Source organism: Hyaena hyaena, unplaced genomic scaffold (genome assembly GCF_003009895.1).
Source record: "Hyaena hyaena isolate Hyena2069 unplaced genomic scaffold, ASM300989v1 scaffold_321, whole genome shotgun sequence".
In the NCBI taxonomy this organism is placed as follows: Eukaryota; Metazoa; Chordata; class Mammalia; order Carnivora; family Hyaenidae; genus Hyaena; species Hyaena hyaena.
The window spans coordinates 420,454-432,786 of NW_024080953.1; the positions used below are offsets into that span (position 1 = coordinate 420,454).

The following is a 12,333-nucleotide window of genomic DNA, read 5'->3' on the forward strand; positions in this document are numbered from 1 at the left end:
ATTTTTAACATTTGGTTCTTTATTTCCCTTCTCCCACCCCCAACTAGGAAAAGTATATCATCCAACACATCTTGGTTCAGCAACTCTTTCTTCTTCACTTTCTCCAACTGATACTTTAGATATTTTTGCTGACCTCCAAAGAGCAATGAAGGGCTTTGTTTTAGAGAGTGACCTGCATATTGTTTATCTGGTAAGTTCTGTTTTCTTCACTGTATGCTTGAAAATGGAGAGAAAATACTTATATGGAATCGTGAACATCTCGGGAACATCTTGTTTGTTTTCTTTAGGGCAGTAGTGGTGGGAGTAGAGAACAGGTAAGAAGAGAGTTGTTTTAAAGTAATAAGTTAGGGGGCGCCTGGGTGGCTCAGTCGGTTAAGCGTCTGACTTCTGCTCAGCTCAGATCTCACGTTCGTGGGTTGGAGCCCCGCGTCGGGCTCTGTGCTGACAGCTAGCTCAGAGCCTGGAGGCTGTTTCAGATTCTGTGTCTCCCTCTCTCTTTGCCCCTCCCCCACTCATGCTCTGTCTCTCTGTCTCAAAAATAAATAAACTATAAAAATTTTTTTTTAAAAAGTAGTAAGTTAAATGTTATAGTGACCTTTTAATTTATTCGTCTACTTTTTTCCTCTAACCTCCTTTCAAAAAAACATTTGAGGTGCTTTATAAAAAACATGTTTTACAATATATAAGAGAATAATAAATGGGATATCAGGAAATTGAAAATAAGATCATCATGTAAAACCCAAAGGTTGGTACATAAACATGCATGCCTTTAAGTCATGGACAGTTCTTGTAGCCAACTTTGCTTCTGATATTTCTAGCAACTACAGCAAACAGGAAAGCTTGATTAGTCTCAATATTGATAAAATCAACAAAACCAAAAAAATGAGGAAAAGGGTACCTGGTAGTCTCAGTCAGAAGAGCATGTGACTCTTGATCTTGGGGTTGTAAGTTTGAGACTCATGTTGAGTATAGAAATTACTTTAAAAAATTAAATCTCTATAATTAGGAAAATGTTGCTTTTTATTGCATAAGAAAAATTTAGTCCTAAAAAGACACTCAGGGTCTTATATTCTTGATAAAATCTCGATAATAAATGCAATATGGAGTTTTAAATGTTTGTATACATTAGACAGCCTTTTATAAATATTATTTCTTATAACAAAGATTTTGATAAGAATTGGATCAAATAGTTTTTGAGATTATATTCTCTGGAAAGAAACTGGCTAAAAATACTTTGTTAATTAAGAGCAGACATAGGGACTGACATAAGCAAGACGGCAGAATAAAAGGTCCCTGGCTCTAGTTTCCATCATAAAAATATGAATTAGCAACTATTTACAGACAAAAACACCTGTCTAAAAATCCCAGAACCTAGTGGTTAGGCTGAAACACATCCATGGAGCACAAAAACTGAGAAAAGCCACATTAGAAGGCTAAGAGCAGTGGTTTCACTTTGACAGTGTTGCCCCTCCCTCAAGCCAGCACAGTACTACACTGAGTGGAATTCTCTGGACCTACAGTTTCTCCAGTGAGATAAAGAGAGCTTGAGGTAAGACATCCAACTTACCCAGCATTCTGGAGTGCAGAGCTCAGCCTGTAGCTCTGCCCTTGCAGGGAACCAATCTGACACTGCCACCCACTGCAGACCTCAACTTGTGGGCCAGCCTGAGTAGGGACTCTTACCTGTAGAATACAGCCAGAGGTCCTGCATGATCACAGGGTCCATGCTGTAGCCTCATATAACTATAGGGCACAACCTCTGACCACACCTAAACACAAAGTTCAGCTAATGGCACCACCTATCCAGGGAGTCTAGTCTCTGGTCCTGTCTGGCCAGAGAGCCCAGCTAATGGCCATGCCTCTCTGAAGAGCCCAGCTAACAGTTACACCTGACCAGACAGCCCAGGCAGTGGTCTTGCCTGAATTCAGAGCTGGGCCAGTGGCCCCACTCAACCAGAAACTCTGGCATCAAACCCTTCCCACCCTCCTGTGGGCTCTACCAGTTGGCCCTTTGAGAACCCAGTCTGGGCTGACTAGTGAAGGTCTTTCCCTGTTGAAGCAAACCTGTAAAGACTAGAAGAGGTGATTGCTTCCTCAAATGCACAGATACCAACAGATTCTTCCCTGATGAAGAATCAGGGAAATATGGCACCACAAAAGACACCTGTAAAGCTCTAATAACCAAATGTAAACAAATGGAGATCTGTGAACTGACTGACCAAAAATTCAGAATAATTCTCTTAATGAATTTCAGTGAACTACAAGAAAACACACATAGTCAACCAAACAAAATTAGGAAAACAGTGTGTGAACAGAATGAGAAATTCAACAAAGAAATAGAAACCATTTAGAAATAAAACCAAACATGAATCCCAGAGCTAAAGAGTACAGTGGCTGATGTGAAAAATTCAATAGCTTCAAAAGTGGACTTGGTCAAGGAAAATAAAAAATCTGTGAACTCAAAGATAAGTCATTTGTAATTATAAATTCAGAGGAACAACAACTACAAAAAAACAAAGAGAAAAACAGTGGAAGAAAGCCAATAAGACTTATGGGACACTATTAAGCAAAACAATTATACATATTGAAGTCCAGGATAGATAAGAGAGAGAGAAAAAAATGGCAGAAAGTCTCTTTAAACAAATAATGGCTAAAAAAAATATTATAAATATGGGGAGAGATATGGACATCTAGGTACATGAAGCTAAAGTGATCCCGAACAGATACAACCCAAAGAGGACTTCACTGAGGCACATTATCATCAAACTGTCAAAAATCAAAGAATCAGAATTTTGAAAGCAGCAAAAGATGCTCATCATATTACAAGGAAACTTATAAGGCTACCAGTGGATTTCTCAGCAGAAACTTTGAAGACCTGGATAGAATGGTATGATATATTCAAAATATTGAAAGAAAAAACTGCCAACCAAGAATACTATATGTGTCAGTGCTGTCCATCAGAAATAAAGAGTGAAAAACTCTGCCAAACAAACAAAAGCTGAGGATGTTTGCCATCACTAGATGTGCAGTATAAGAAATGCTAAAGGAAGTTCTTCAAGCTGAAGTGAAAGGACGTTAGTTGACAATGTAAAAACATATGAATGTATACAACTCACTGGTAAAGATAAATTCATATTTCTAAATGTAATGGTAGTATGTAAATCACTTTTAACTCTATGCAAAAGCTAAAGATGGACATAATAAAAGTAACTATAAGGAGGACTCTGAACTCACTTTCTCCATGGAACACACCAAATTATACCTCCTGAAGAGAAAATGAAGCTGACTGAACAGCTACTGAACCACCAAAGACAGAATAGCAAGAGAACAAGACAGAGATAGGGTAACAAAGGGAAGCCCTCCCTCCAATGCTGCAAATGACAGTGGCAGGGGGTGGGAGGGATAGTACTGAGGGACCTGGAACAGACCATGTTCACAGAAAAAAACCCACCCATGCTTTAAAAGAACAAGTAGCCTATAAAAGAGGCAACACCTGAACTCTGCTAGGTGGTGGAAGAGCTATGGGAAAGCTCTTCAGATCAGAGAGACTAGTGAACAACATGGTTTACATTCTCCTTGGAATCCTGGACTGGAGCAGTGTCCGGACATGTGGTAGGCATGTCTGGTCATCTTGGTGGGCTTGCAACTTCAGTGAGTCTAGGGTCCAGAGGTCCACACCAGCCCTAGATGCTCTGGTATAAAGAATAAAAGCCATGGTTTAGAGGGTCTGGCAAACTGCAGAAAGTCTCCTTTGTCTTCCACCTGGTCTGATCCAGACCAGAGCAGGGTCTGGCCATCATAAGGGGTAGGTTCAGGTGCCATAACTGGAGAGTCCTGATGCCATAACTGGTTGGTCAGATCATCATAGGGAGTTTGTGACCTCAGTTATCCCAGCGTCCTGAAGTCCACACTAGCTCCAGTTGCACTGGGGCACAAAAGAAAAACTGTAGTTTAGAAAGGCTAAAGAACCATGAGAACACCCTCTTCCCTTCAACCTTAAAAGCCCAGACTGGAGCAGGGTTTGGCTCATAGTGAGCTTGCAACCTCAGCATGTCCAGGGTCCACAAACCCACACCAGCTGTCCTGTGGTTCTGGGGCACAGAAAAACAAAACAAAACAAAACAAACAAAAAAAAAACACCAAAACTGTGGTTTTGGTGTTTTTTTATTTTTAAATTTTTTACTACTTTTTACTTGTAAAAATTTGTCTTATTTTGTTTTTATTTTTTCTTTTTGGTTTTGTTCTTGTTTTTCTTTTTTATTTAATTATTTTTTTCTTTATTCCCTATGTAAAAACTCATGGTTTAAAAGAGTAACTAGCACATATAACCACGGCTCCAGCCAGCGAACAAAGTCATCAAGTACACAGAGTCTGTATAGGGGTTGCCATTCAACTTTAGAATTAGCTAGCTGTTTTGCCTAATCCATAGAAACAAAGCCAAGCAAAATGGGAAGACAAAGAAATATGCTCCAAAGGAAAGAAAAGGAAAAAAACCTTAGTAAAAGAATTAAATGAAACAGAGATAAGCAATATGCCTGATAAAGAATTTAAAGTAATAATCATAAACATACTCACTGGGCTGGAGAAAAGAATGGAAGAATTTAAAGAGACTTTCAATAAAGTGATAGAACATATTAAAAAGAACCAATCACAGCTGAAGAATACAATAACTGAAATAAAAAATGCACTAGAGGGAATCACAGTAGATTAGAGAGGATGCAGAAGCACATATCAGTGATTGGGAAGAGAGGTGATGGAAATCACAATCTGAATAGCAAAAAGAGAAAAGATTTTTTTTTTTTGAAATGTGGATAGACTAAGATCTTTTGGACAACAAGAAATGAACAAACATTCTGGACCTTATAGGAGTCCCAAAGAAGAAGGAGAGAAAGATTTAGAATACTTGTGTGAAGAATAACTGTGAAAACTTCCCCTAACCTAGGGAGGGAAATAGACAATCAAGTCCTGGAAGCAGAGAATTCCAAATAAGATAAACTCAAAGAGGTCCACACAACACATAATAATTAAAATGTCGAAGGTTAAAGATAAGGAGAGAATCCTAGGAGCAGCAAGAAATAAACAAACTTACCTGCAGGGGAAAACCGAGAAGACTATAAGCTGATTTTTTTCAGCAGAAACTTTACCAAGCCAGAAGGGCGTGGCATGATATACTCAAAGTGCTGAAAGGAAAAGCCTACAACTGAGAATCCTCAATCTGGCAAGGTTATTCAGATTTGAAAGAGAGAAAAGAGTTTCTCAGAAAAGGAAGAGGTAATGAGTTTATCACCACTAAATTAGCCTTACAAGAAGTAATAATGGGACTTTTCTAAGTGGAAAAGAAATGGCCATATTTAGTCATGAAAAAATATTAATAAGATGTAAAATATGACAACATGTACATAAAGTATAGAGAAGAGAGTAGAAAGGGAAGAGAAGGGTAAAAAGAAAAAAATACATTTTTCTTTGCTTTTTTTTTTCTCTTTTAAGAATGTGTTTGAATTTAAATGATCATCAGATTAATATGAGCTGCTGTTTACTTAGTATGTTATATATGAACCTTATGGTAACTACAAGCCCCAAGCCTAAGAAAAAAAAAACAAGGAGAAAGTAAGCCAAGCAAAACATTATAGATTTTCATGAATCACAAAGAAAGAGAAGAAGAAAAAAACAAAAGGAACTATAAAACAACTGGAAAGCCAGTTTTTAAAGTGGCATTAAGTACATATCTACCAATAATTACTTTAAATGTAAATGGCCTAAAAAAAAATGTAAATGGCCTGAATGCTCCAAACTACATAAGAGCTGTAGAATGGATAAAAAAATTAGACCCATCTATGGGCCACCTAAGAGATTTAATTTAGCCCTAAAGAATAAGATAGACTGAAAGTGAAGGGATGGGAAAACATTCACCATATAAATGTAAGCCAAAAAAATAAACAAAAAAAAGCCAGTACCAATATTTATATCAGACAAGGACAGACTTTAAAACAAAGACTGTAACAAGAGACAAAGAAAGACATTACATAATGATAAAAAGATCAGTCTAACAAGAGGATATAACAATTGTAAATATTTGTGCATCTAAAACTGGAACACCTAAATACACAAAGCAAATATTGATGGACACAAAGAGAGAAACTGATGGTAACAGTAATAATAGGGACTTTAATACTCCACTTATATCAATAGATAGATCATCTAGACAGGAGATTTATTAGGAAACTGTCTTTGAATGAGACTTTGGACCAGATGGACATAACAGATATATACAGAACATTCCATACCCAAATAACAGAATACACATTCTTGTAAAGTGCACGTGGGATGCTCTCCAGAACAGATCACATATTAGAGCATAAAACAAACCCCAATAAATTTAAGAAGATTGAAATCATACCATGCATCTTTTCTGACAACAGTAAGAAACTAGAAATAAAAGAAAAAAAACTGGAAAAAAACACAAACACTTGGAGACTAAACAACATAATACTAAACAACAGATGAGTCAATGACGCAATCATAGAAGAAACCAAAAAATACATGGAGACAGATGAAAATGAAAACACAATGGTCCGTAATCTCTGAGATACAGTGAAAGCAGTTTCTAAGAGGAAAGTGTATAGCAATATGGGCCTACCTCAAGAGGGAAGAAAAATGTCAAATCACAAATAAACACTCTAGCCTTATGCCTAAAGAACGTGCAAAAAGAAGAATAAATAAAAACCAAAATGAGTAGAAGAAAGAAAACAATAAGGATCATAGAAGAAATAAGTGATATAGAAACACACACACACACACGCTTACAAGGGAAAAAAAATCAATGAAAACAAGAGCTGGTTCTTTGAAAAGATAAACAAGTTGACAAACCCTTTTTTGTTTCTTACATTACTCATATGAGTGAAATAATATGGTATTTGTCTTTGACTTATTTCATTTAGCATAATACTCTGTAGCTCCATCCATGTTGTTGCAAATGGCAAGATTTCATTCTTTTTGATGGCTGAGTAATATTCCATTGTTATGTATACCATATCTTCTTTATCCATTCAGTTGTTGGACATTTGGGCTCTTTCCATAATTTGGTTATTGTTGATAATGCTGCTATAAACATCAGGAAGCATGTATCTCTTTGAGTTATTATTTTTGTATCCTTTGGGATACAAAGTGCAATTGTCAGATTGTAGTGTAGTTCTATTTTTAACTTTTTGAGGAAACTCCATGCTATTTTCCAGAGTAGCTACACCAGTTTACATTCCCATCAATGGTTCCCCTTTCTCTGCATGTTGGCCAACACCTTTTGTTTCTTGTATTGTTAATTTTAGCCCTTCTCACTGGTGTGAGATGGTATCTCATTGTGGTTTTAATTTGTATTTCCCTGGTGATAGTGATGTTGAGCATTTTTTCATGTGTCTGTTAACCATCTGGATGAAAAATGTCTGTTCTCATCTTCTGCCCATTTTTTAACCCGGATTATTTGTTTTTTGGGTGTTGTGTTTTATGTGTGTATGTGTTTTTGTTTCATGGGTGTGTGTGTTTATATATTTTGGATACTAACCCTTTATCATATATATCATTTGCGAAAGTATCTTCTCCCATTCTATAGGTTGTCTTTTGCTGATTGTTTCCTTCCCTGTTTAGAAGCTTTTTTATTTTGATAAATTCCCAAAAGGGAAGCTTTTGTTTCCCTTGCCTCAGGAGATATATCTAGTAAGAAATTGCTACAGCCAATATCAAAAAAGATATTGCTTGTGTTGTCTCCTCCAGGACCTCACATTTAAGTCTTTCATTCATTTTGAATTTATTTTTGTGTATGGTGTAAGAAAGTGGTCCATATAGTTGTGGAAGAAGCACCAAAAACTCATAATAGCCAATCTTGAGAAAGAACAACAAAGCTTGAAGTATCACAATTCCAGATTTTAAGATATATTACAAAGCTGTAGTAACTAGAATAGTATGGTACTGGCACAAAAAGGGGCACATAAATCAATGGTACAGGATAGAGACTCCAGAAGTAAGCTTACATAGATATGGTTAGTTAATCTATGACAAAGGCTGCAAGAATGCACAATTGGGGAAAAGACAGTGTTTTCAATGAACAATGATGAAAAAACTGGCCAGCTACATGTAAAAGAATGAAACTAGATTAGTTTCTAACACCATAGACAAAAATAATCTCAAAATGGATTGAAGACCTAAAAGTGGTATCTCAAAATCATAAAAGTCCTAGAAGAGAACCCAGGCAGTAGTTTCTGTGACATCAGCCTTTGCAACGTTTTTCTAGAGACATCTCCTAAGGCAAGGGAAAGAAAAGCAAAAATGAACTATTGACAATACATCAAAAAGCTTTTACACAGCAAAGGAAACTGTCAGCAAAACAAAAAGACAATCTAGTGAATGGGACAAGGAATTTGCAAATGATATACCTGATTAGGGGTTAATATCAAAATTATATAAAGAACTCATACAACTCAACACCAAAAACACAATCTAAAAAAATAGGCAGAAGACCTGAATAGACATTTCCCCAAGAAGACATAAAATGGCCAACAGACACATGGAAAGATACTCAACATCAGGGAAATGCAAATCAAAACCTCAATGAGATATCACTTCATTGAGCTTGTTAGAATGGCTAAAATCAAAAAGACAAGAAACAAATATTGGTGAGGATGTGAAGAGAAAGAAACCCTTGTGCACTGTTGGTGGGAATGTAAATTGGTACCCCCACTGTGGAAAACAGCATGGATAGTCCTCAAAAAATTAAAAATAATCCAATAACTCCATTATTGGGTATGTACTGAAGGAAAATTAAAACACTAATGTGAAAGGATATATGCACTTCTATGTTTATTTCAGCATTATTTTCAATAACCAAGACATGGTCACCTAAGTGTCCATCAACAGACAAATGGATAAGGAAAATGTAGTATATGTATGTACAATGGAGTATGACACAGCCAGAAAAAAGGCTGAGATCATGCAACTTGAGACAACATGGATGGACCTGGAGGGTATTATGCTAACTAATATAAGTTAGACTGAGAAAGACAAATACCATATGATTCCACTCATAAATGGAATAAAAAATGAATAAGCAAACAAAAAGCAGAAATAGATTCATAACTAAAGAAAGCAAACTGAGGGCGGGGGCGGTGGGGAGATGAGCAAAATGGGTGAAGAGGAGAAGAAGATACAGGTCTCTAGTTGTGGGATGATTAAGTCATGGGAATAAAATATAGAGCATAAGGAATACAGTTAATGATATTGTATTAGTGATATACTAAGACAGATGTTAGATATACTTGTGAACGTAGCATACTATATATACACTTGTCAAATTACTAAGTTGTACACCTGAAACTAATGTAACATGTGTCCACTTATTTAAAAAAACATAAAATAATGTGTTAATGGATACACACACAAAAAAGATGTAAATTGTAACATCAATGACCTAAAATATTAGGGGAGAGAGAAGTAAAATTTTGGAGTTTTTGTATGTAATCAAAGTTAAGTTGTTATCAGCTTAGAATAGAATGTTATAGCTATATACAATGGAACATCAGTCAGCTATCAAAAAGAAGGAAATCTTGCTGTTTGTGACAACATGGATTAACCTGGAGAGTATCATGTTCAGAGCAAGAAGCCAGAGAAAGGAAGACATATATAGTATACCTTCACTCATGTGAAATTTGAAAAAGTTGAATTCAGAAATAGTGTTGAATGGAAGTTGCCTGGTGCCAGGGCATGGGGAACATAGGTAGATGTTGGTCAAGGGTACAAACTTTCACTTATGATATGTATAAGTTGTAGGAATGGAATGTACAAAATGGTAATTATAACTACTGTTATTGTAAACTTGGAGTTTGTTTAGAGAGTAAATCTTTTCTTACCACAAACACAAAGTGGTAACTATGTGAGGTGATGGATATGTTAAGTAACTTGATTGTGGTATTCATTTCACAAGAATATATATCAAATCATCATATTATACATCTTAAATATGTCCAATTGCATTTGTCCGTTATACCTTGATAAAGCTTGGGGGAAAGGAGCAGATACATGCATTTCGATAAGCAAATGAATGGTGGAAGCATAAAACTGAAATTCTCAGAGTATTAGGAAGGCTTGAGGTGCCTGGCTGGCTCATTTGATAGAGCATGCAACTCTTGATCTCGGGGTCGTGAGTTCAAGCCCTGTGTTGGGCCTAGAGATTACTTTAAAAAAATAAAATAAATCTTAAAAACAAAATTAAAAAAGAATTAGGAAGCCGTATCAGGAAATGTATTTAAATAAAAAAACAATATTGAGTTTTATAAAAAATGTATTTAAATAAAAATCAGTATTATTTTTTTAATGCCAGAACAAGGCCATATATTTTTCTTTTAGTGAACAGTTGTAATACATGAGTGATAATATGCTCAAAGTTCTGTGCCCGAGAATGTGGCTAGGAAGAATCTCAAAGTTAGTTACCTGCCATGGCCTTTAAAATGTCTCATTTATCATACAGTGGATAATATTATTGGCTCTAGGGTCAGACTGCCAGTTTACTTCCATGAAAATTAGATTGAATGCAAGTCATTAAAATAATTGCTAATGAAATATGTAAGACAACTGTAAAAATGTATAAAAGTCAGTATGGGAAAGAACTAGAAGGATACTGCTCATGTATTATTTTGTACTTCTCTTTATTATCTAACTATACTTGGCCAATACAGAAACTGAATTTCTTAGTGTATTTGGATGTGGTCTACATAAGAAAGCAGTGATAAATTCTAATCAACAGACTTAGACTCAAAACAAAAGGCCTTGACCTTAGCTCAAAATGTGGCAAGTTAATATACATTTATGTTTTAAGTTAAATAAAACATTTATTTTTCATAAGCTATTTTATTTTTTGAATATTTAAAACATTTACGTGATTCAAAAGTCAGAAGTACTTCAGACGATGTACTTCCACCCACCTTTATAGATACTTATTTTCATTAGTTTTTAATGTATAGGCACAGCTTAGAGATATTGTAGGTTTGGCTCCACACTACTGTAACAAAGCAAATATTGCAGTAAGTGAGCCAAATGACTTTTTTGGTTTCCCAGTCTATATAAAAGTTATGTTTATACTATACTATAGTCACTATAGTCAATTAAGTGTGCAATAGCGTTGTCTAAAAAATGTACGTACCTTAATTTAAAAATACGTTATTGCTAAAATATGTTAAGCATCATCTAAGCCTTCAGCAAGTCATAATCATTTTGCTGATGGAAGTTCTTGCCTGGATATTGATGTTTGCTGAGTGATTCAGGTGGTGACTACTAAAGCTGGATGTGGCTGTGGCAAATTTTTAAGAATAAGACAAAAATGAAATTTGCTACGTCGATTGACTCTCTCACAAGAAATTTCTCTGTAGCATGCAGTGGTGTTTGATAGCATTTTACTGACAGTAGAACTTCTTTTAAAATTGGAGTCAATCCTTCAAACCTTGCTGCTGCTTTCTTTAAAATCAACTAAGTTTATGTCATATTCTAAATCGATTGTTGTTATTTTGACAGTCTTCACAGCATCTGCACCAGGAGTAGATTCCGTCTCAAGAAACTGTTTTATTTGCTCATCCATAAGAGGCAGCTGCTTATCTATTCAAGGTTTAACATAGATTGCAGGAATTCAGTCACATATTCAGGCTCCACTTCTGATTCTAGTTGTGTTGCTATTTCCACCACATCTGCAGTTACTTCCTCTACCGGAGTCTTGGACCCATAAAGTCATCCAGGAGGATTGAAAGTCACTTCTTTTAAACTCCTGTTAATGTTAATATTTTGACCTCTTCCCATGAGTCATAAATGTTCTTAAGGCATCTAGAATGGTGGAATCCTTTCCAGAAAGTTTTCAGTGCACTTTGCCCAGACCCATTAAAGGAATTACTGTCTTTGACAGCTATAGACTTATGAAATATACTTCTTAAATAATAAGACTTGAAAGTCAAAATTAGAATTGGCCCTTGAACAACATGGATTTGAACTTTGCAGGTCCACTTATAGATGGATTAAAAAAAAATAAATATAGCACAGTACTGTGTATTATCTCTTCCTTACGATTTTCTTTCTTTTCTAGCTATATAGTAAGAATACAGTGTATTATACTGATAGCATAAAATATGTGTTAATTGACTGTTTCTGTTATTGGTAAGGCTTTCTGTCAACAGTAGGCTATGAACAGTTAAGACTTTGGGGAGTCAAAAGTTTTATAGATTTTGAACTGCATGGGGGTTGGTGCACCAACCCTCACATTATTCAAGTATTACTTATACTCCTTGATCCATGGACTGCAGAATGGAT

The 12,333-nt window shown here is 35.6% G+C and overlaps 1 protein-coding gene across 1 annotated transcript in view; it reads left to right on the forward strand.

Annotated features, from left to right (window-relative positions):
- Nucleotides 1–12,333, forward strand: part of POLQ (DNA polymerase theta) — a 118,363-nt gene that overhangs the window by 22,857 nt on the left and 83,173 nt on the right. The window contains exon 12 of the mRNA XM_039248868.1: nucleotides 48–190. Coding sequence (XP_039104799.1) covers nucleotides 48–190 — 143 coding nt within the window. The remainder of the gene's footprint in view (nucleotides 1–47; nucleotides 191–12,333) is intronic.